The sequence below is a fragment of the Lissotriton helveticus genome, chromosome 8 (assembly GCF_964261635.1).
Source record: "Lissotriton helveticus chromosome 8, aLisHel1.1, whole genome shotgun sequence".
Lineage (NCBI taxonomy): Eukaryota > Metazoa > Chordata > Amphibia > Caudata > Salamandridae > Lissotriton > Lissotriton helveticus.
This window is the reverse complement of record NC_136069.1, coordinates 101,411,450-101,437,128: the sequence shown is the minus strand read 5'-3', so window position 1 is coordinate 101,437,128 and position 25,679 is coordinate 101,411,450. Positions and strand designations below refer to the sequence as shown.

General features: G+C 47.9%; 1 protein-coding gene across 1 annotated transcript in view; it reads right to left on the bottom strand.

Annotated features, from left to right (window-relative positions):
- The window catches only part of MAEL (maelstrom spermatogenic transposon silencer), a 1,192,885-nt gene that overhangs the window by 280,584 nt on the left and 886,622 nt on the right, over positions 1 to 25,679 (bottom strand). Inside the window, exon 9 of the mRNA XM_078656687.1 lies at positions 17,419 to 17,481. Within this exon, the coding sequence (XP_078512813.1) occupies positions 17,419 to 17,481 (63 nt within the window). The remainder of the gene's footprint in view (positions 1 to 17,418; positions 17,482 to 25,679) is intronic.

The following is a 25,679-nucleotide window of genomic DNA, read 5'->3' as shown; positions in this document are numbered from 1 at the left end:
ACCTTCTCGCCCAGTCCGGAGCCACAAGGATGACTTGGGCCCGGTCGCGCTTGATCTTCAGCACTCTGGACAGAAGTGGTATAGGCGGAAAGGCGTACAATAGACCGCAACTCCACTCGCGACGAAAAGCCTCTCCGAGCGGGTGCCGCCTTGGAAATTCCAACGCGCAGAACAGGTGACATTGCGCGTTCTCTTCGGTGGCGAATAGATCTAACCAAGGCTCTCCCCATCGCTGAAAGAGGCCTTGCGCCACGTCCGAGTTCAGACGCCATTCGTGATCCATCATGCACCGACGGCTGAGTTCGTCCGCCCTGGCGTTCAGAGAACCCGCCAGGTGTTGAGCCACCAGGGTCACGCCCTGGCGTTCCAGCCATTGCCAAAAGCGAAGAGCCTCTTGACAAAGGATCCACCACCCCACCCCGCCTTGTTTGTTGCAGTACCACATGATGGTGGTATTGTCCGTGAACACCTGCACTACACTCCCCCGGACAGAGGGGAGGAATGCCTTCAGTGCTAGACGAATCGCCCTGAGCTCCAACAGGTTGATGTGGAGCCGGGTCTCCGCCGGAGACCAGAGGCCTCTGATCTCCGCCTCTCCCATGTGGCCTCCCCAGCCCTGGAGGGACGCATCCGTCACAACTACGTGCTCCGGTTGGGGAAGGGAGAGGGATCTGCCGCTGACCCAATCGCGGTCCGTAAGCCACCACTGCAGCTGTCTCGCAGTGCCCTCCGAGATCAGGACGTGGTCGGATAGGTTGCCCTGATGCTGGGCCCACTGAAACTTCAGGTCCCACTGCAGAGCCCGCATCCGCCATCTGCCGTGATGCACCAGTAGGATGCAGGAGGCCATCAGCCCCAGAAGCCGCAGCGTCAATCTGACCGAAACCCGGGATAATGGCTGAAAGATGGGAATCCGAGCCTAAATATCCCGGATCCGCTGTTCGGGTGGATAAACCCGAAACTGCGCCGAGTCCAGAACCGCTCCGATGAAGAGGAGCTTCTGAGAGGGGCACAGGTGTGACTTCGGCACATTGATGGAGAACCCCAGCTGGTGCAGGAGGTCTGCCGTTGTCTGGAGGTAGCTGACGACTTTCTGGGGCGAGCCCGCCTTCAACAACCAGTCGTCGAGGTAGGGGAAGCCTGAAACCCCTAACCTGCGCAGATGAGCTGCGACCACCGCCATCACCTTTGTGAACATCCGTGGGGCGCTGGTAAGGCCGAAGGGGAGCACGGTAAACTGAAAGTGCTCGAGGCCCACCATGAACCGCAGTTAGCGCCGGTGGGCAGGCAGGACGGGGATATGAAAGTAAGCGTCCTGCAAGTCCAACGCTACCATCCAGTCTCCTGGGTCCAGGGCAGCCAGAACCTGAGCCAGAGTCAGCATTTTGAACTTCTCCTTCCGGAGGAAGCCGTTGACGTTCCTCAGGTCCAAGATAGGGCGTAGGCCCCCTTTGCCCTTCTTGGGTACCAGAAAGTAGTGGGAGTAACAACCACACCCTACTTCTGGCCCAGGAACGCGCTCGATGTCCCCCTTGGCCAAGAGGGCCGTAACTTCCTCCTGCAGAAGTCGCAAGTGATCCCCCGATACACGGTGGTTCTGCGGTGGCATGGCTGGAGGAGTCGCCTCGAAGGGGAGGGAGTAGCCCCTTCGGACGATCTGCAGCACCCACCTGTCCGATGTGACAGTGCGCCAGTGGAGGTGGTGATGGCGAACCCTGCCTCCCACTGGCGTCACATGGGCCTGAAAGCACGGACTAGGAGGGTTTTGAGGCGGATGCTGCGGGGGAAGGTGTGGACTGACCTCGCCGCTGCCCCCGACCTCCTGGACGGCGGTTGCCACGGCCGCCACCGCGTTGGGTATTGCCCTGCGGCGCGTGGCTGGCGGCACGTGTGGGCGCACCCCTTCCGTGGCCACGAAAGGAGTGATAGGCAGCCGATTGCTGGCGTTGGCCCGAGAGGCCTAAGGACTTGGCCGTAGCCCTGGAGTCCTTAAAACGCTCAAGCGCATGGTCTGCCTTGTCGCCAAAGAGGCGACGGCCATCGAACGGCATGTCCATGAGCGTGCTCTGGACATCTGCCGAGAAGTTGGCGGACCTCAGCCAGGCGTGGCGTCTGACCGCCACCGTCGTTGCCATCGCTCTACCCAGCGAGTCAGTGGTATCCAGCCCACACCGGATGGAATACTTAGCTGCATCCCGGCCCTCCACAAGGGCTTGGCCGAGTTTGGCCCGTACCTCCAACGGACACTCTGGCAGCACTTCCGCGACCTTATCACACACAGAGTGGGTGTAACGTCCCAAGAGGCAGGCGGTGTTAGGAGACCGCAGGCCGAGGCTAAGGGATGAGAAGATCTTCTTCCCATACTGGTCATACCTCTTGGATTCCCGGTCCGGGGGGGCGGACGGGAATGCGGTCTGGGAATTGGATGCCTGGATAACCAGGCTCTCGGGGGTAGGGTGGGAAGACAGGAAACATGGGTCGCCCGGGGCCGGGCGGTGGCGTCTGGCCACGTTCCTATCTACGGGCGAACCCGTAGCGGGCTTGGACCAAGTGCCCAGAAGAACGTCGGTCAAGGCCTCATTAAAGGGCAGCAGAGGCTCGGCCGAGCTTGACTGCGGTTTAAGGACCTCAGTGAGGAGGTTAGTCCTCACGGCCGCGACGGGGAGCTCAAGGCCTTGGCAGCCCTCATCAGCACCACACTATAAGTTGCCCCCTCCTCCGATGCCACGGAAGGAGGGGAGACAAAACCAGTGTCTGGAGAGGTGTCCAGGCCACTGGCCTCCCAAGGTCTCCTGCCCAGTCCTCATGAGACTGACACTCCCTGGTCAGAGGGTCCTCAGACCCCTCCCAGTCCTCTTCATCACCCATCTCCTGAAATTCAGGGTTCTCATCTAATGGGGCCTGTTCGTAGAAAGAGAACTCTCCAACCGGCGTCTGGAGCGGCGCCCATCGGGGCCGTCCCGACGCCGGAACAGGAACGAAGGTGGAACCGGGGACGGCGCCGCCTGAGGGTCCGACGCCGGGGAGGTTGTCAGATCCACCGGCGACGAACCAGATCCCGAAGGAGGACCAGCGGCATCCTGCGGCGCCGGAACAACTGGACCCCTCGGCGCCGGGCCCGAAGGCACCGGTTGCGTCGGGATAACAGGGACCTGCGGCGCCGGGCCCAAAGGCGTCGGCGGCGTCGGAACCAAAGCACCCGACGGCGTCGGGGCCGGAGCCGCCGACCCGCTAGGGCCCCCAGACGGGTCCGCTGGGCCCGAAGGCGTCGCGGAGCCCGTCGGAGGAGAGACTTTCCTCATGGCCATGAGGAAGCGCTCGATCTCCTCCGGCGACGCGTTCAGCCCAGGGACCGGAGGGTGTGGAGCTGCACGCGGCGCCCGCGACTCCGAAAGAGACGCGTGGGCGGTGTCACCCGAACCCCCGGCCGCATCGCGCGAGCGTCGGGGGGGGAGTCCGAGGAGCGATGACGCCGCTTGGACTTCTTGTGCCTCTTACCTGACGACGACTTCGACCCGGAGGAGTGCGGCCTACTCTCGGAGCTGTGGTGGCTCCGAGCCCGCGACCTGTCCCTCGACCTCCCATGGGATCGGGACCTCTCACGGCACGGGGCCGACTGCCGGAGTTCGAGGCGCCTACGGGACCGCTCCCGCCTGGCTTTCAAAGAGAGGGCCCGGAAGTCGGAGCAGGCCTTGTTGTCGTGGTCGACGCCCAAACACGACAAACAGACGCGGTGAGGATCCGTGACCGACATCAGCCGGTCGCAATCGTCACAAGGTTTGAAGCCGGGCATCCCTAAAGGCACCGTGCCGGAGTCGAGAGACTCGAAATAGCAATCAAAAAGATCAAAAAAGTTAGTCAAAAAGTGACTAGGGTTACTGCTTTTTCCAGATCTGCGCTTGCTGGCGCGGAAAAAAGAAGAACTGACGTCAGCACGCGGAGGCGGCGACTAAGTACTCCGACGACGTCATCACGGCGCCGACAACGGACGCGGAGCCGCAGACGACGCCTACCGACGCGCAAGGGTACTGCTACGCAAAATTTTCCGGATCCAGTCTGACGCCTGGGGATATTCTAAGGTAAGGAAACTAATACTAACGTGTCTCTTTCAGATATAATATTACGTACAACCCGACGGCCCATTTTTCAGACCGAATGTGGGGCGGCCAATTTATCGGTCTCGACTGATAACTTAAAACTACGTTGGAAGGGGGTTGATAATTCAGACATTTTTAGGATATTGGCAAAGTGTAACATGCCACTTATTGATTCCTGCCTCTCTCTCAAATCCCCATCATTGCAGATAATTGGGGACTTCGGGAAGATTTGCCGGATGGTCAAAACTATTTTATCTAAACCTCCAAAAAAGGTGGCATCTATCCCCAGATGGTTGAACCATGATTGTTCGGAGGCAAACAGGAACCTACGTAGGGCGCTAACCACTACTCCAAAATGTCCCATGACAGTTAAACGGGCAAGAGATGAATATAAGGTGGCTATCAAAAATAGGAAGAATGAAGTTTTGATTTAACGTTGGGTCAAATTGTCTGATGCAGCTAACCTAAAAAATTGTAATATCTTTTGGGCGGCAGTGAGAGAAGTGCGCTCTATGGGTCACTCACTGACGCCAATTAGCTGCAATATAGTTAGCGACGCATGGGTGGACCATTTTTCAACCATTTACTCTGTTCCATCTCCAAGTAACTCAATTCCTATTCCAGGCAATCCAACACCTATAGACATCAGCATTTCAGAAGTAATTGAAACTATTAATCAAAGTCTAGGCAATAAGTCTAGGCAATAAAGAGTCAGGCCCTGATGGGCTGCCTGTAGACCTAATTAAGTGGAACCCAGCTTTTTGGGCACCCCTGCTTCTGAATATTTTTAACAACTTGACGTTGGCAAAGATACCGGACACATGGGCCACAAGTGTAATAGTCCCGATTTTTAAGAAGGGAGATAGATCTCTCCCGTGCAATTACCGCCCCATCTCCCTAATAGATAACTCTATAAAAAATGTATTTAGAGTCCTCTATAATAATAATAATCCACATTTGTAAAGCGCACAATCACTCGTAAGGGTCTCTAGGCGCTGGGGGCCGCCGGGAAGATTAAGCAAGCTATTGCCCAGAGTCACATGGAGCTGGGCTAATCTGCCGCCGGTGCCAGGGATCGAACCGTGATCCCCAGATTCCGAAATCAGTCGCCCTAGCCGCGGCGCCACACCTCTTCATCAAAACAAAATAATGGACTGGACAGAAGCTAATAATATCTTAGATCCCTGTCAGCTGGGTTTCAAGGGAAAGGTAGGAACCAAGGAACAAGGCCTGAACCTAATTGTTGGTAAATATGCTATCGCCAAAAAATCCCCGGTCTATATGGCTTTTATGGATTAGTCCACAGCATTTAACCTAGTAAATAGGTCAAAGCTGTGGTGAATTTTCTGGCATTTTTGCACAGAGACCTTAAGGCCCAAGTAAGAATCGGGGTGGGCGGAGAGGTCTCTGGTTTCATTCAGATTGGCAGGGGGGTCAGACAAGGATGCGTGTTGGCCCCCCTGCTTTTTATCATATATATCAATGGCCTGAATGCATCTTTGAAATTGGCCACCCAAGATGTCCCATACATTAATAAAGAACCCATCCCTGTGCTGCTTTATGCAGACGAGACAGTTCTTATAGGCCGTACAGCTAATTCACTGCACCTCCTTCTCCAAAATGTTAACAGTTACATGAAAAACTTAGACCTGCGGGTAAATTAAACATTTATTTTTAAATGAGCAGCGGTGATGGATCAAACCCAGATCTTTTGACTGGGTGTGAGTGTTTGATTGGTTCAGATGCTCCGTCCATCACCATCCCCTTTTGTACCGCTTTGGCCGCCATAAGTGTGGCAGGGTATGCTCAGAAGTGAGTCCCTTGCTCACTTTGCCACTGGATTCAAGCAAGCCGGGCTGAAGACGGCTGTAATGCCAGAAACCGGTCCTCAGAAGCTGGTTTCCGGTCCAGGGAAGGCATGGCTTGGCAATTCGGGCTGGACTGTTCCCATGAGGCACAGGGTCAGACTGATTTGCAGAAAGCCATGTCTGAACTGGGGTGGCAGAGTGGGCTAAAGAACAGTGATGGATCAAACCCAGATCTTTTGACTGGGTGTGAGTGTTTGATTGGTTCAGATGCTCCGTCCATCACCACCCCCTTTTGTACCGCAGCGGCCCGGGTAAGCACGTTTTATGTCCGATTACTATTGATGGCCTTAAGATGACTTCGGTAAAATCTTTTGTTTACTTGGGATTGGCCTTTGCTGCGAACAGCTCCTGGAGTGAGCATATAGCTCACGCCGGGAGCAAATTCTCAAAGGCCACCAATTCGACTTTAAGTATACCTCGCCCTAAGACTACAGGCGCAATTTTAGCCGTACAGAAAATCTATAAATTTCAGTGTATCCCGGTGGCCACATACGGCGCTGAGATCTGGGGAACGGACAACTGCTCATCTATACAGCAGGAAGAGAATAGGTTTTGCAGGAAACTATTGAACGTCCCAATTTCAACCTCCCAATACGTATGTCACAAAGAGCTTAACATCAATTTTATAACCAATTTTATTCGGGCACGCCCGGCACCCTTGTGGATTGCAGTATGGAAGAACGAAGCAGCTTCCTTGACACAGTCGATCATCAAGGACTGCTTACGTTGCGCTAAGATTTCCCATGGCTGAGTGGTGTGCTGGGTAGCTTGCGCAGTATAAATATGAAAAGTATCTTTTGGGATTCCACACTTGCGGACTCGGTCGCAAAAAAAGAAATGCAGAACGCTCTGTACTCCCTATATAAGACCAAGCGGGAGGACGCAGAGGTTAGGAAGACAACCGTGCGCAACTATATGGCTATTGAACGGTACAGTCACCCACTCCATACATATCTGTCTTTACCCATGAGCCGTTGGGAGACGAGTTTGTTGTTTCGTCTGAGAGCCGGCACAATCCGCTTTTCACTCTGCTTCCCACTTGGCTACAGTCCAAATTCGAATCTTAACTTGTGCCCATGTGACTGGAGGAGTCCGCAAACTATTACGCACTTTATATTTTTCTGCAAATATTATATCAAATATTTTAAACAGTTTTTATGCTCTTATTTTAACAAAAAAAGACCAATCTGTTTGGAGGTAGCATATCGATCAATGATAGAATTAGATGATGTTAATCTTATTTTTCGCACTAGCACTTATTAAAAATCTGCAGTAAAGGCGCGAAGATCCATGATGGACCCTTGACATTGTTATAAAAATATTCTGCAAATGTTTTTTTTTTATATGTAATGACACGATGTATAGCTTTTCACAAGTCACTTTAGCATCTGTATATTGGATATTTTAATTATTTTAAATCAATTTTTGGTTACCTGCTGTGATGTATTGTTTTGTGTGCTTTCATGGGTACTATTGTATCGGAATAAAGTTGAACTGACTGACAGATGTTCTTTCACCCTCTTGATCGATCACCTTTGCCTCGTTTCACTTGTCTTTGGCAGGAATTCTATGAAGGCTTCCATGTTCAACCACTTTTGTCTATAGTATCTTCCTAGAGTGGCCAAGGCGTTAGAAGCACTAACAGTTGTAGCTGCTACTGCCAAAAATCTTGTATCTGCATTATCCAGGCATCTTTCCTTCTTGTCTGGCGGTGTGCAAGGAGTAATGATTTCGGGAGTGTCTTGAAGCGGCCAACAACTACAGACAGAACACGGATGGCAAACAAGAGAAACCTCAGATTCTGCAAGGGTCCTATTTTTTTAGTCCAAGCAAGGCATAACTACAGCTTCTGTTGCTGGGTTTTCATGAGTTTTAAACCTTTCGCCTATATGTGATCCACTTTCGGTATACCCTAAACCGATTTCCTTGCTCACTCCTTAAAGTCATAAGAAGCTATTCATTTGCTTTACTGGTATTGGCAGATCAAATCACTTTGAGGCTCTCGGCAAGAAAAGAATGGAAGCCCCTCATGTCATCTGAAAGGGAACTAGAAGTCAGCGGAGGCGTGGAAAGTAGAGCAAAATAAATTGTCTCATTCCTGTTTAGCAGCAGATGTATGGTCATGTGTAATCTCTCCAGCTTTAGGTTCTTCTTCACCATTATCCACATAATCATCATGAACAGTAAAAAGTGCCAAGACTCTAGGCGTTAGTGTGCCTCGATTGTGCTGACAAACTACTCACCTGATGGAGTAAATGGCGAGTGTGAGGAGACAGTGTGTTGATTGTGGTGGTAGCAGATGGTTATCTGACTCCGGAAGCCTCTTATATAATCTGATAACATTGGGGAGGTCAGTTACCAAGGCCATAGGAATTTGCATCACAGGTTCTTGTTATTGGTATTGATCCTTGTAAGTGACATCATATGAGTATCGCTCAACATAACTCTCAATAGACTTGGACTTTAGGGCAGGTCTGTCCTGAAAGAAAGCTCACCTTCATATATATCTGCTATCAGTGTCCTCCTGACACGTCACATGGAGCTGTGTCGGACTGTACGCAGGATCAAAAGGACCTTCGTCATCTGATTTTTACATATACATCAAGTGTGCCGGAGGTAAAGGCAAAGCCTTACTTGGAGATGTCTGGTGAGGCAGGATAGTAACAGGAATATCCTCTTCGGTGACAAGGGTATTTTCAGTTTGTCTCATCAATGGAGCACTCCTGTGCTTGAAAAACTGAAACAGGCTTGGTTAGTATTACAGCCAAAATTACTGTTGTCACCTTTATAGGACTCATAGACAAGAAAGTAGTCAACTGTCTTGTCGATGTGATCTCAATACTGATGTAGATCATGACGACAAAGTTGTCATCGTCGTCCTCACTGTAGCCGTTGCCAATGGCAGTCACGTTGATACCTTTTTAAGGGCAAAAGAGGAAGGAAGTTTCCTTCGCAGATGGGGTTGGAGGCTCTGACCTAGTTATATTCGGTTTTTCACAAGACGAAAGAAAGAGGATTTTTTTGTAGGTTTGACTACCTTAGAAGCAGGACAATTGTCGAAATATTAATATTGTTGCTCTTGTTAATTTTTGGGGAGGGCTTCTGGGAAGCCTCTCATCAGGGATTCTTTTTTGTGGGCTTTTTTGAAGAAAAATAGATCCTCAACTTCATCAGAAGATAATGGATTTTCCTTAGCCTCTTGGTAGCCAAAGTAGAATCCTTCATTATCCTTTAAAGTTTTAGCAGAGAAAATGCCACAATAGTTGTAGTATTTTGGTTTCTGATGAGGGTATATAGGCATTTCTCAAAATAGTCCAAGTTGTACACAGGGATGACAAGTCCTAAATGGCCTTTTTTAAGAGCCTGCCCAATGTGTAGCAGATTTTAATGCAGAGCATAACGTACAATAGACGGTCTACTTCTGCAAGGCCTTTCCCTTCTTCGCTCCGACATACCCCACAAAGAGTTGATCATTCACCCGGAACGCTCTCGTGTGGCCAAGGTAGACGACAATGCTTTATTTGGGTCTAGTAGCTGAAGTCTCTTATCTTCCTTAGAGGAATGTGGCAGAACACAAAAGTAGTGGTGTTGGACTGGCTTACATGAAAGAAAACTCTAGTTCGTAGAACCAGCCTGACTTGGTAGATGTTGAAGTATGGAGGCTTGGATGACAAAGCCTGATGCTCAATGACCCTCCAGGCAGATGTTTTTGCCACCAAAATGGCCTTCTTAAAGGTAAGAAGCCTGAGAGGACAATAGTGCAAGGGTTCATAAAGAACACAGACCAGGAATGGCAGGACTAGGTTAAGGTCCCACTAGGCCATGGTGAAGTGTGAAGGAGGAAACCTATGTTGCAAACCTTTTAAGAGGGATGGCTGGTCAGACAACTGCAAAAAAGCTGATATAGTAGAAAGGTAAATCTTCAAGGTGCACCAGGGCAGACCCCAGCTGAGCAAGGACAAGAATAAAACGAAGAACCTGTGAAAGGGGGTCAACCTGTTTCTCTGCACATCATACCCCAAACTTGCCTCAATGGCAAGCAAATACAGTTGTGGGAGAGGGACGCCTGGCTGCCAAGATAACAGTGCAGACTTTGGGAGGAAGGTTAGAAGCTGTCAACTGTCGCTGCTCAATCTCCACGCAAAAAGGTGGAGCGTTCACATGTTTTGGTGGAGAATCCTTTCCTGCTACTGTGACAGAAGACCTTACTGAAGGGTAGCCTGATCAGAGGACCAATAGCCAAGCTCAACAGCTCAGGATACCAAACTCTCCGAGCCCAGTCTGGAACGAGAAGGATGACTTGGGTCTTGTCATTCCTGAACTTATTGAGAACTCTGGGCAGGATTGGTATGGGCGGGAAGGCATACAGGAGTCTTCAGCTTCACTGCAGACAAAAAGCTTCTCCGAGCGAGAGCCGCCTTGAAAACAAGCATGTGCAACTGCTGACATTGCGCATTCTTAGAGATGGTGAAAGGATCTAACCAAAGTTTTCCCCATTGCATAAAGACATTACACCACCTCTGGATGGAGACGCCATTAATGATCAGCTAGGAATCTTTGGCTGAGTTTGTCCACCCTGGCATCCAGAGTGCCCACCAGATATTAGACCACCAGGGAGGTGCCCTTCTGTTCCAGCTATGTCCAGAGACACAGAGCCTCTTGACAAAGGATCCACACTCCACCCCACCATTTGCTGCAGTAACATGGCGGCAGCGATGTACTTGAACACTTGCACTAGCCTTCCATTGATGGAGGGAAGAAAGGCACATCGGATCGCTCGGCGCTCCAACAGGTTGATGTGGAGTTTGGATTCTGCTGGAGACCAGAGACCTCTGATCTCCACCTCTCCTGGCTGGCAGTCCCATCCCAGGAACACCACATCTGTCAGAAATGACAGATCTGGTTGAGGAAGGGAGAGGGATCTGCAGCTGATCCAATCGCGGTACATACACCGCCACTGCAGATGTTTTAAGGGTTCCCTCAGAGATCTGGACCATGTCGGAGAGATTCCCCTGATGCTGCGCCCACTGGAACTTTAGGTCCCACGCTCAAGCCCGCATAAGCCAATGGGCATGCATCACTAGCAGGATGCAGGAGGCCATGAGGCCCAGCAGCCTCAGTCAGTCTCACCGAAATTCCGGCTATAGGTATTTTATCTGGAATATCCGGGACTCGCCGTTCGGGAGGATAGGCCCAAAACTAGTGTCCAGAACATCCCCGAAGAAAGGGAGCATCTGAGAGGGGGATCAGGTGTGACTTTGGCATGTTGATAGTGAATCCCAGCAAATGCAGGAGGTCTGGCGTGTTCTGAAGTTAGGAGACAACAGCTTGGGGCGAGTACACCTTCAACAGCCAGTTATCAAGATAGGGTGAAGACTAGCACCCCTGATTTCCACAGATGAGCTGCAACCACCATCACCTTGGTGAACTCCTGAGAGGCACTGGTGAGGGCAAAGGGGAGCAGTGAACTGAAAGTACTTGTGCCCCACTATGAACCGCAGGTAACACCTGTAGGAAGGCTGGACGTGAATATGGAAATATGCATCCTGCAAGTCCAACGTTACCATCCAGTTACCTGGGTCTGGGGCAGACAGGACCTGAGCAAGAGTGAGCATTTTGAACTTCTCCTTTTTGAGGAAGAAATTGAGTGTGCACAGGGCAAGGAAAGGATGAAGGCTGCCGTCCTTCTTGGACACCAGAAAGTAGTGGGAATAGGAACCACAACTTACTTTTGGAATTGGCACTCTATGGCTCATTTGCCAAAAGAGCCATCACTTCATGGCAGAGAAGGGTTAGGTGATTCACCGTCAGCCTGTTGTAAGTAGGTGATATGGAGGGATAGATAGTCTCGACAGAGAGGTGGTAGCCCCTACGGACAATGTGCAAAATCCACTGACCGCTGGTATGGACTGCCAGTAGGGAAGGTGATCAAGAAGAAAACAAGTTACTTACCTGTAACTTTGGTTCTCTAGTATTGAAAACTTTCATACACTCCCATGCTTGCATCATTCCCCGTCGTCGGAATGGGAGTCCCCGATATACATAAAATAGCAATAGAAACCATCACTATAACAGAAACTAGGCCTAGACCCATACCTGTTTTGCAACCTATCCACCTCCTCTTGTAAAAGAGACCAAAAAAATGAACCAATCAGATAGGCCTCACCCCCAAAACCCTCCTGAGAGAAGCTCAGAACCTGAGATTTTCATAGCGGTTGTGTAACCAAACCACTGAAGATGGAAGAGGCTGAGCTTTCCCAGGGGAGGCAGGTGGGTCGCATGGGAATCTATGAAAGTTTCCAATACTGGAGAACCAACGTTACAGGTAAGTAACTGGTTTCCTTACTCCAGTATTTGAACTTTCATAGATTCCCATGCTTATATCAGAGTAACTAGCACATTTTTGGAACCATGAGTAATCTCAAACTAGGAATAAAGTCACAGTAAAAATATATCAAAGACATTTTCAATGGTCAATAACATACTTAGAAACTCCAGAAAACAAACACATGAGGTTAAAACATGTGCAAGAGCTGCTAAAACAGTAACATGGAAGGAGGGATGAAAGGGAAAGCTCACCACTACTGAAAGAGGTTCCTCAGTACTGCTTGGCTGACCGCTGTGTCACTCTGCGTCGCCGCATCCAGGCAGTAATGTCTTGTAAACGTATGTGTACTGATCCAGGTCGCTGCACGTCAGATCTCACGGATAGGAACACCAGCAAAGAGGGTGGTAGAAGAGGAAAACACCCTCGTGGAATGAGCACGACTCGACCTCCCAGGGGCTTGCCCGCTGCCTTGTGACAATATTGGATAGAATTGGTAATCCAACATGCGATCCCCTGTTTGGAAAGGGGAAAACCCTTACAAGGGTGGCTGAAAGATGCCAACATTTGAGAAGACTTTTTGAAGTCTTTAGCCCTTTGAAGATAGAACATTAAGCACCTCTGAATGTCCAAAGAGTGAAGTGCTATCTCTGCCAGAGTAGCTGGTTGAGGGAAAAAAGTCTTAAGAATTACCAGCTCACTCAAATGAAAGTCCGAAGGAACTTTAGGTATGAATTTTGGGTTAGTACGTAAAATCATCGTTCCTTTTTTGAACTGGAGAAAGGGTTCTGAATGGTGAGAGCCTGCAATTCACCCACACGCCTAGCTCAAGTCAAAGCTAGAAGAAGCGCTACCTTCCAGGAGCGGAATTTCAGCTCCGTCTTGTGAATATGTTTAAAAGGAGGCTTCATAAGCTGGACGAGAACCAAGTTCAGATGCCACAGAGGAGGCGGAGGCTTGACTGGAGGGAAAACTCAAACGTCCCTTGAGAAACTGTTTAATGATCCTTGCTGACCAGATTGAAGGGCCTGCAGACCTGCGTCTGAAGCGAGGAATAAACCGCCAGGTGCACCTTGATGGAAGAGTGAGCCAGTCCTGCTTTTGCTAATGAGGATGTATGGAAGAACTTCATGCAGCTCAGATTTAAAAGGATGGAGACCGTTATGCTGGCACCAAATACAGAAACGCTTCCACTTTAATCTGTAAGGCTTATTTGTACTTGGGGCTCTTGCCTGAGAAAGTACTTCTTTACATTCTGCTGAGATATTCAGCACACAAAATTCTCGCTGCTCAGGAGCCATGCCGAGAGCTGAAGAGACTGAGGATCCGGATGACAGACTTGGCCCTGGGACATAGTCAGCAGCGAAGCAATCGGCTGCAAAGGAAGAGGAAGGTCCAGGGAGAGAACTTCCCTTGTATGTAGAGTTACCTTTTCCCCTCGCTCCTCGGAATGGGAACTTGCGGTACTGCAGAGTTGTTAAGGATTTTCCGGTTTCTGTATCCTTTTTAATATCTTGGAGCGCACCATCAATATGTTTTCCAAACATCACTTCCCCATCAAAAGGTATATCCAAGATTTTGTTCTGGACTTCTGGGCGGAACAAAGTAGCCCATAACCAGCCCCATCGACGAAAAACAGCTGCTCCAGCTAATGAGCGAAAAGCCGCTGTTACAATATCCATTGCACAATCAATGATTTCCGCCGCTGTTATTTCGCTCTCCTGAAGAATCCTTGTAGCTTCTTTCTTTCCTTCTTCCGGCAACTGATCAAGATAGGGGGGATAGGTCGCACCACATCTGGTGATCGTATCGTACAAGTATAGCCAAAGAATTAGCAGCTCTGACTAGTAGGCTGGATATAGAAGAAAATCGTTTGCCTACATTATCCAGACGCCTGCCCTCCTTATCTGGAGGAGTGGTAAGGGGAGCCGAAGGATTTCTAGATTTCCTCTGGGCGGCCTGCGAAACCGGTTTAAGTTGGCTGGTCAAACAGGCTGTGCTACCCTCTGGAGCCTTATATTTTTTCTCCAGACGAGGTAGAACTAGAATAACCGTGGCTGGATTTTGCATCACCTTTAAGCCTTCCTCCCACACATGGTCCACAAACGGAATTGACCTGACCAATTTCTTATAAGGCTCCTTAAAGTCATAAAGGAAGCACTCAGATTCAACCTTGGTGATGGGCGGTGCAAACCATTTGGCGGCCCTCTCCATAAAGTTATGGAAACCCCCTATATCTACGGAGGGGGTGGTGGGGTGGGGGGAATCAACCGGTGCCGGAGCAGGAGGAGTTGGATCTGGAATAACAGTCATCCCACTCCGCGTCTGGAATCGTGACATTTCCTTGGTCATCAGAAGTGTTATCTTGTATGGCAGGCGTAATAGGTGGAACATCCTGCGCTTCCAACATTGGCTGAGGCTGTGGTACTTGCGTAGCCACGGGACAAGATGGAGGAATAGTAGTAACCACTACTCCCACTGAAACAGGAGGCTGTGTTGCAAATCTTTTCCTGTGATCCAAGAGCATAGCTTGTAAGTCGGTCGGTAAGGAGGGCATTTGGACCATCTCCTGATGATAGTCCTATTGATATTGAGAGGGCAGACCATACTGTTCAAAATCCTCGTACTCCCCTTCGGAATCCATCTTCTGGCATTTTACGTGAAGTTAAAAAGGGCTATCAGCATAGCCAAAAGGTCCTTCCTCCTGGTCCGATTCCTCTTCTTCTAGGAGAAGGGCAGAAGGTAAAGGAGTCACCCTCCTCGGCGAGATCATCTCCGGTGTGATTTGACGTTCATTGAGCAAAATTGAATTTTTTTCAACCGTCGACGACGAAAGAATCGTAGACTAAGAAATCACCGTCGTCGATGTCCTAGTCGTCCTCGAAGTTGTCGGCGTCGTTAGACTGGTCGTCGACATCCTGGACGACGTCGTCATCTTCGACACCATCGTCAACGATACAAATACAATCGGCGTTGAAGTCGTCGACAGAGCCCTGTGCCAGTACCGATGAGTAGGAAACCATAGTCTACGAACTCGTCGACGGGGTTAAAGATGAAGACTGTACCTTTGGAGTTTGTCCGCTGAATCGATGACAGAGTCGTCGAGTGAGTCTTCTTTGATGATTTTACCTCAGAAGTCAACGATGATGGCTTTCTGAAGGTCTTTGAAGCTGCAGGAGTTGACGGAGGAACAGAACTGGATTTCCTCTCAAGACTCACTTCTTTTGATAGCCCTTCCCTCTCCTTTACACCTTGGTGAGGCGACTAGCCTTTAGATCTATCAGAGGTCTTTTTCAGGGCCTTACGAGGGCGTTTCTCAGAAGGTGAAGGAGAAGCTCTACCCCTTTTTACAGACCTTCTGGAAGAGGTCGCAGAAGAAGTTTTGTTGCTGTCACTAGCTCCCTTCTTGACTTCAGCTTCTGGAGCCAGGTCAAGAGACGCCCTTCACGATCACGCAAAGTCTTGGTAGAAAAGGTGGGCATATCTTACAGTTTGCAGCCTTATGGTCTGGATACAGACAGTAAATACAATCCTTGTGCTCATCTTCAATGTATAATCTCTTCTTAGCACAAGTAGCACATGCCTTAAAGCGGGTCTTCTCTTTATCCGACATCCTGAATAAGTTGTAGTAGAAAAAAACTGTAGAAAAGGTTATAGAAACAAAGTTCTAGGAAAAAACTGAGCAGAGCTCAGTGGAGACTCCCTTGCACAATGTGCGGTAGAAAATCTGAGGTTCAGAGCTTCTCTCAGTAGGGTTCTAGGGGGTGAGGCCAATCTGATTGGTTGTTCATTTTTTTGGTCTCTTTTACAAAAAATGTATGTTGCAAAACAGGAATGGGCCTAGGCCTAGGTTCTGTTTTAGTGACGGTTTCTAATGCTATTTAATGAATACCAGGGACACCCATTCCAACAACGGGGAGTGATTTTAGCATGGGAATCTATGAGAGTTCCAATACTGGAGTAATTCTGCTGCCCACTGGGTGCCCATGATAGTAAACGGGCAGACTAGGTGGGTTTGGAGGCTGTGGCTGCTTGGGCGGGAGAGAATCATGGACTGACCCAACCTCTAGGTACCTGACCCACAGGTACCATGTCCAAGCAGAGAGTGGGAAACTTCAGTACCGCAGTGGCTTGGCAGGACACAGCTAGAAGCCCCTTCCGTGGCCACGAAAGGCAGATAGTGTGAGGCAAGGGGCCATGGAAAGGATGCTTCGACTTTCTTATGGCAGGACTTACCTGCATGTCCCAACAGCCGAGTGCGACAAGCTTCTCGGACTCAGAGACTGCTCCGAGGGACTGTTGACTGGGATCTGGATTGTCATAACGAGATGCCAGGAGCTTGAGTGATTTCTCCCTGAAGGCCTTGGGATGAATGGCGCAGCAATCGGAGCAGGCCTTCGGGTCATGGTGAAGCTCAAGGCATCAGTGGCACACAAGGTGCGGGTCTGTCACAGACCTCAATTGGTGACAGGCACCGCAGGGTTAAAAAATGGCCTTCTTCTAGAACAGGTGGAGAAAATTTCAAAACAAAACATTGAAAACAGTTAGTAAAAAACTTGAGTAGGGGTAGCTATTCCAGATATGCACTGACTTGCACGGAAAGAAAAGAACTGACGTCAGCGTGCTGTGGTTACACCTGTATACGCACCGTGGACGTCACTTTCGGCGCGGACAACACCCCGCGGAGCTGAACGATGCCACCGACCAGCACACAGAGGTTATGGTCAAAATTATTCTGGATCCAGTCTGACGCCTGGGGATAATTCTAAGGTAAGGAATCTGTGGCTAAACGTCTTATCAGATATCACTTTACCTCGGGTGCCTAACATCCTTGTCAACCATCATGCCCCCAATAAACAAGCTTACCTGGGGGCTGAACTCACATGAGAATAACACTTTGGCACAGCAAAGCCCCTTTCTGTTTATATTATAATTGGAGGTTGGAGATGCATCTTAAGCAGTCTCTAGATCAACCTAAGAATGACAGCCAGTCCCATTGATGGAAAAAAAGCAAATAAAACCATAGTTCCCTGATTTAGAATGATCAGCTGTTTTCTAACAATTTGTGCACAAAAATTAACATTTTAAATGAATAAATCAAATCAAAAATAAAAAGGGCTAAACTTACGCAATCTTTTTACAAGATGCCAATGCACAGAATAAAACATCATTCTCTTCATGCCATTTGCACCTGTAGAGAAAGTAATACAAGAGCTTGATACAGTCATATGACAAGAATAAGATTACTGAACTTCATTGAGAACATATGAATCTCACTCTTGTGCAAAAGTGCATTAAAGGACCCACACAGATGTACTAGTCAAAGAAATTATTACTTTAATATGGAAGCAACAAAAGACCAATGAGAGGAATTGGTTAATTACATGAAAACCACTACAAAGAAGCTATTTGAGAGGGCCGGTCCTAAGACTTCTAGGGATCTGGTCAGAACAGGAACAGAAGGGACCACTATAATTCGCATAAGATGGAACCACACAGCAAGTGACATCCGAGGCAGTGACATCCCAGAAAGTAACATCAATTGACAATTGATTATCTTGCTCTTGTCGCTCCCTGAGTTTTTGGATTCTTTGTTTTAGGAGAAGGTGTACCCATTCTCAACCTGTCCATGCCAGCCCATTGTTATTGTGCATATGACAATGAGTTGGATGAATTTGTGTATAGTCACCATCAAACTTACTTTGTACACACCAACCCAAAGTATGAAGCAGCCTCTGGAGTTGAGCACCAGTGAGCAAGCCAGTCCAGGCCAGGGGCCAGTTAACCAGCCGCAGGGCCATTGGTCAAATTTGGGTTTTCCAGTCTCCTTGCCTATCTGAGCCTGGACCCTTTCCCTGGGCCTCACAACACAAGTCTGGCAGAGTGGCTTAAATTCTATAACAGTTCACAGGGCACTTGGGCCACACAGACATCGTAAAATGTTTGCGGAGGATAGGGGGACCATTAGTCATATAGAAATTTTTTTGGTATTTGACTCCATTAACATCTACTCTAAATCCGATCATTTTAAACGACGGAAATAAAATGGCTGGATGAGGTGCTTATAACTCTCACCAGGCCTCTTACTTTCGGTCTCTGGTTCAGTCACTTTTATATCCATCTTTCCTCTCAATGCTCTACTCTTTACCTCTCAATTATCCAGCCAGCCTCTCAACCTCTCTAGCTATTCCTGCGCATCTTTCAGCCACACCTTCCATTTGGCAAAATCAAGATTGGTATATGCATTTATCACAGTTCACTTAACTGTCATCTCATTTTAAAAGTACTTCTAACGCCTCTTGACTCTGTTCTGCAAGGATTGTGAAGCAATTCATGAAGGGTTTATTCAAACGCAATTCAAATGCCTCCTCCGGCACGGAGTCTCCACACCGTTCTTTCGCAACTCATGAAGTCACCCTTTAAACCCATTCGCAAAGCGGAACACAAATTTCTTACGTGGAAGCTCTAATTACTGATAGCCCTCACTTCTGCTAGAAAGGTTGGTGAGATTCAGGCCCTGATTATCAAGGAAACCTTTCTACACTTTACAGAAAAAGATGTCCTCCTTAGAACCAAGTCACGTTTTTTTTCCTAAGGTTCCATCGAAGTTTCATCTCAACGAACCCTTGATTCTACTCACCTTTTTCCCGAATCCATCTACACCTGCTGAAAAAGCACTACACACTTTAAACATCAAATGATGCTTAAAATCGTATTTACAGTTCAAAAGACTGACCAATTGCTGGTGGCCTATGGTACTTCTAAACAAGATGCTGCAGTCACTAAAGCCACTCTAGTGCGTTGAATCGCTGCAACAATCTAGCTCTGCCATATTAAAGCAGGCAAACCTCTACAACGCAGGACTAAAACACATTCAACAAGAGCAATCTCCACCTCAGCTGCTCTCTTTGCTGGTGTTCCTTTGGAGAAAATCTGCAGTGCTCCTATGTGAAATAATCCTCACTCTTTCACCCATCCCTACTGTTTGGATTTTGCAAACTACAGTGATGCAGCTGTAGGACAAGCGGTCTTACGCCACCGTTTTCAATAAGGTAAGCCTCTACTCCTGGAGCTATTTTTGTTTCCAGCTCATGGCTATATATGTTAGGTGTATATAATGTTTTCTGTACCATATTGCTTCTTATTTATATGCAATAACTAGTGTATGTCCTCAACAAGAAAGGTATGCTGTTCCCTCAGGGCGGACAAAGAGAAGGAGGGATAGAGGCTGGGGGGATCCTCCTAGTCGGAGCACACCTAGCAAGCTAGGTGTCATGCTTCATCATATGGACTTGCTCCTCGTCGGGCCGGCGCTGCAATGCCCTGCGGGCCCCTGAAATGGAGCTCTTTAGCAGGGATCTTTAGTTCCTGCCGTTAGGTGTGTGGGTCCTAAAAAACAATGTAGATGTGGTGCAAGTGAGTGATGTTAAAAAAAGGTTGGATAGTCCACAAAAACCCTTTATTGGTATGGTAATCTACCTTCTTAAAAACAAACTGAGTGGCTGTGCTCTGCTCAATGGTCCAGTGGAGCTCAGCTCAACTCATGTGAAGTGGTCGGCATGCTTCATGCCTAGCAGTCAATACTGATCCATCGGATTTCATCAGGATCTATTCTATTAAAAAACTACCTACATGTGGTGGTGGTGTTGGGCGACAATGCTCCTACCTACCACACTCCTTGGAGAGAGCACAATCACTAAAAGATGGTAAGAGTTTATAAACCAATGCAGTCAAAGGCCAGCATGGAGCAATGAGAATCAGCTGGCATGGTTTCCTGTTCAATTTCATGAGAATCCTGGGAATTAAAGGGCATGGGGGGTAAAGGGTAAGGAAAGGTTCCTGACCACCTTATCAAAAACTCATTCTCCCATGACCCTCTAAGGTTTCCTGCAAACAAAGAACAAGCATTTAATTTTCTCGATAAGCAAAGAGATCTAGACTGGGCTCGCCCCATTGGTGGAATATGGAATTGATAATCTGTTGATTTGTCTCACACTCGTCACAAATTTGTCTTGGTCTGCTCAGTGTCTGCACATCTGTTCTGCACTCCCAGCAGATGTTCTACTTTGACTGTGATGTGGTGCAAAAGCACCCAGGTCCATATTTGTGTGCTTCCATAGACAGGATGTAGGATCAAGGTCCTCCCTGCTTGTTAAGGTAATGCATGCAGGTGGTATTGTCTGTCCGTATGATGGCAGAAGAGTCTTGCACTCTTGGAAGGAAATATTGACGTGCTAGAGTGATGGCTCTTAACTTTAGAAAGCTGATGCGAATATGGGATATAGAGGGGCTCCATCTGCCTCTAATTTAGAGCTCCAGTAGATGTGCTCCCCAACTTTCCAGTGAAGCGTCCGTGGTGATAAAGTGAGGAACTGGACATAGGAAAGTTAGCCCTTCTGAGATTTTTGGAGGATTGCCACCAAGAAGCGCTTTTTCATTGGAGGCGTGACCCGATCCAGATCATTGAATGATCCAGTGACCTGAAGAAATTGACTGTCCAGTTGGTCCTGAATCGGTCTCATTTGGAGACCGGTGCAAAGAATTAAAAGGATAATGGAGGACATCATGCCCAGTAAAGATTTGTGGAGACAGTAAGAAAAACTCTTTTCAAGAGGTTGTGTGCCAGCTTTATGATAGTCTTTTGTGTTTCTATTGACAAGAATGATTTGTCTTGTAACATGTCTAAATTTGCACTCAGGAAAGTTATCCTTTGCTTTGGAGAAAGTTGGGATTTTTGGTATTTGACTATGAACCCCAGAGAATGGAAACATGCAGATGTGGCTTCCAAGGCTTGTTGATGAGATGGAGCTTTCACTGGCCAGTCTCTAAATACGGAAAAAGTTGCAGAACCTTCAATCGAAAATGTGCTGCAAGTCGGGTAAGGCATTTTGTAAAAACTCGAGGGCTGAGCGGAGGCCGAATGGCAGGACTTTGAACTGATTAATATTTTCTCCTACAGTGAAACGGAGGAAAGTTCTGTGTTTGGGGTGTATCGGGACACAGAAGTACGCATTTTGCAAATTGAGACTGGTCATGAAATCTGTACGATGGACCATTTACAGCATTTCATGTAGTGTGACCATTATGAAAGATTTTCTCCTGTATTTGTTTAGATGCCTGAGGTCCAGAATGAGACTCCATTCTCATGACTTTTTCCTTACTAGAAAAAAGTGGGAATTAAATCCTATTTCTTCTATCATCCCGTTCTGTAGCAAAGAGAATGCTTCCTGATTCAGCATACGTGTGTCAGAGGTGCTGGAAGAGGTGGATGAGGAGGAGCAGGGTTTCTGTAAATTCTAACGCGTCGCCATATTTAACCCCTTCCATGCTCATGACGAGCTCAGCTCGTCATGCAGTACACTGCTCGTGTGCTCATGACGAGCTGAGTTCGTCATAAACAATGGGAAATCTGGAGTACCAGCACTAAGGGGAAATTGCCTTAGCACTAATGTGGTTAAGAAGATACAGGACCCACCGGTCCATAGTAATCTGTTGCAGGTAATATTGAGAAATGCGGGCTCCTAGAAAAAGTTTGTGTGTGTGGGGTAGGGTGGGTGTGTGGGGTAGGGTGGGTGGGTGGGGGGGGGGGGGGGGTCTAGATAGTGGAGCTGGACTGTCATTGTTTTCAGACAGTATCCCTTGACTTTGTTGACTGTTGTATGGGAAATGTAGGCGCTAGTTGAGCACAGTGGGCCTGGTGCTGTTGATAGGCAGGGCGAAATTACTGGTACGGTTGAATAGAATTATATTTCTGGTAATCTCCTTGAAAGGAGTAAGTAAAATCTACTTTGGATACCGCTAAAGGGTGTTTCTTTAAACTGTAGAGATCGTAGGGATCTGGCAATGGTTGGATTGGATTTGATGGATTGAAGGCCATCGTCAATGTGCTTACTTAAAAGTGCTTCGACATCTAGAATTTTGGTGTGCACTTTCGAAAGAAAGGTGTTCGCCTTAAGCCAGTTCTGGCGTCTAAGGAACCACTACTCCTGCTAGTTGCTAAAAGGCGAGTGATGCCACATCCATCGCTGAATCAATTTCAGAGGTGGATCTTTCTCCCTCCACAAGAATCTTTCATACCTCCTGCTTTTTATGTTCTGGAAGGAGATCTAAATATGGTGAGATCTGACCACATTTGGCAAACGTACCTCCCCAGGATCACACAAGAATAGGCAACTCAAACTGTCATGTCAGAAGTTGTGGTAAACCTTTTCAGATAAAAATAAGATGCCTGCTTTCCTTGTCAGGTGGAGCAGTGACCGTCATAGAAGGATTTTTGGATCTGCACTGCGCAGCCTGGGAAATTACTGAATCTTGTTTGAGCTGTCCAACCAAACATGCTAGAGCGTCATTTGGAGCTTTGCACTTGTCAATCCTGGGAAGGACTGCAAGAACTGAAGCTGGCGTTTTCATGATCCTCGAACGTTCCTCCCCTAATCAACTCTAGGAATTGATTGTACAGACTTCCTAGATTGGTCCTTAAAATCATAAAGAAAACAGTCAGACTGTTTAACTTGCTTAGGAAGTTGGAACCTGGAGGCTGCTTTCTCCATGAAGGCATGAAACACACCTATGTCCTCCGGTGGCGAGTCAGTTTGTTGAGGAATAGGAGGTGAAGATGTGGGAATTAAATAATTATCCCATTCATTGATTGGCAAATGGGTGTCCTGAAGTTCATCTTAGTCATAACTGTCGTCTTGATTATCATCCTCATCGTCATGTCCCGGTGACACGGCTACATTTGAAACCGGTGCCATTAAGTGGCGTAGGAGGTGTTAAATTAGGCAGATCCGCTGGTATGACTATTGCAGGCGTTAGTGAAAAGTGTGTGCGAGAATCTTGGAGCACTGCTTGTAGATCCTGAATCAATGCAACTGGGAGGTGAACCATGGGTTCATGAAGAGTGTTCACATATGGCTGTTGTACGTAGCACTTACGGTAATCCTGGGTGTCATACATTTCTTCATACTCCTGAAATTTAACATTTAGCTTTGATGGGATATGTGCTTGGCCAAAAAGTTCATTGGATTCCTGCGCATCCAGTATGCAGCTTGTTGGCAATGGTGAAATCAGGGAAGGATTTTGTAAACATCTCATCGATGGAGTCGTTGACGAGAACGTTGAGGAGGGAGACTGGTGAGAGAATTAGAGGTAAAGGCTTATTGGGTAGTAATAACTGGGTCGTCCACAAGCTCTTAGTCGACACTGGTGGAGGTGGAGTAACTGCAGATGTGGTGGTCGTCAACTCTGAAGTGGTAGTAGAAGTATTAGACATTGGTCGTCATTGAAGTAGTCATCGTCGACAAGGTCGTCAACATAGGTACAAATGCCAACTACGTTTATTGACGGAATCTGTAATGTAGGCGGAGTTACAGGCTTGACAGTTGTTGGCAGGATGGTCGCCGGCAGTGCAGGAGTAACCGGTCACACTGGCATCGTGACAAAGCGAGAACAGGCGTTGATGAAGCCGCCGCAGATGGTGCAGAAGCTGTCCTTGTCTGATTTACACGCCGACAAATGTGTCAATGACATAAGATTTACTGGCTGATTTTTGCTTCGATTATAAAGAGTCTGAGGAAGATTTCTTTAGTTTTGACACCACAAGAGGTGGAAGTTGAGGGATCAGAATGTACCTAAGCAGAAATTGCATGGGTTTCTTTTTTTGGGGAACATGCAGAAGCATGATGCTTTTTTAAAAGATTTGTTGTATCCTTAAGGAGACTCTTGAAACCCCTCTTTTCTTGGATGGAAGAGAAATCAGAGCTCACACTGCCTTCAACAGAAGGTGCATCAGATTTATTTGTAAGTTTCTGCAGGCAGATTAATTATCTTCCTTCTCTATCCTTCAAAGGTTTTGTGGTGAGGTTCTACAAATCTTGCAATCCCTAACTTTGTGAAGGGGATGCAAGCAATAAATGCAGGCTTTATATGGGTCTTCAGCATGTAGTTACTTCATTTATTTATTTTTTTGTTTAAATTTCTTTACTGGGATTTTTCATTTTCCATGGTACATAGATACATATCATTAGCAATAAATGAGGACCGGCGCATGAAAGCAGTTGAGCAGCAGCATTGCTTCATGGAAAAACCATCTCGTCATATATGCAACGTCATGTATAATAAATAACGAAACATAGAAAATATACTTCAGATGGATTAGTACGGGTAATGATAGGTTGTCTAGTGCCCAGTGCCTGCCTATGTGGGTTTCCATGAGGTGTGAGGTTGAACTTAAGTCCCCCGCTCTAATCCCGTAACCCCTCCTATGATCTGGTCTATGAGTGTGTTCCCAATATAGATACCCCAAATACGTGGGTGTTGGGGGGAAAACGTGCAACAGGGAACTGAGGGGGGAGGTGGGGGAGCCTACGGACAGTATTATGATGGTTGCCTATTTTGTGGTGGATTCTGGTTTGCCCGTGGAGGAGCAGTGGTATCAGTAATGAGGGGGGAGAGGAGCCTGTGGGGATGTGAGTCTCCCCTCGTGGACCGGGGTGTTAATCCGATGGGGCTCTAGCACACAGTCAGCCCTTCACATCACATGGCTCTTACGTGTTGGTGTTTGTTTGCGCCATGGGGGACAGGGGTCTAGTCTGGGAGCGGGATTGTGTGGTCGCGGGAGAGTCCTTTGGCGCGGCCTCTTGAGCAAATTGAAACAGGTGTGCCCATTCCATGGAGATAGGATGTTTACGTATCCCTTTCACCTACTCGTCTTAGTGTTTCTTCCTCTGCTGCCCCCCACTTTATTACGGTGCCTATCTGTAGGAGGGTAGGGTCTGCTTTCCTATGGTCACCCCACTTTTTGCTTTTTGCTTCACTGGTTTTCGAATTTAATGTGGCTGTGGGCCTGCTAATCAGACCCACAGCCCTGCTGTTCTCTCTCTAAATTCATACCATGTACTTTAGGTACATCACCAATTGGGAAATGGGTCACTCTTGTGAGTCCCTGTATAGTGTACCATAGGTACCCAGGGCATAGGTGCACCCACGGCCTACCAGGGGCTGCAGCATATCTTTTGCCACCCCTGGCTGGCCATCCAAACTGACACAACTGGCTGATCACTCAGCTGGGGCAAGGTCATGTAATCACCACTTGCTTAGGTATATGAATTCCTATACCTAACATTATATATAGACACATATGCACCTATAAGTCACTCCTATGGCCGGCCTTAACAATCCTGAAGGCAGAGTGCTTGGTTTTATGTGAGATGGTGCTCTAGCATGAGCTGAGCCTGTCTGCAGGTTTCGGAACCATGTCCTTATAGCTGTTCTATGATATAGCCATACCATATACTCTTAAGTGCATTATAATCCTCGCGGTTATTGCTAACTTTAGTTTGGCTTTATCAAAACATGTCGTGTAAGGTGTCATACACTTTGGAATACTAC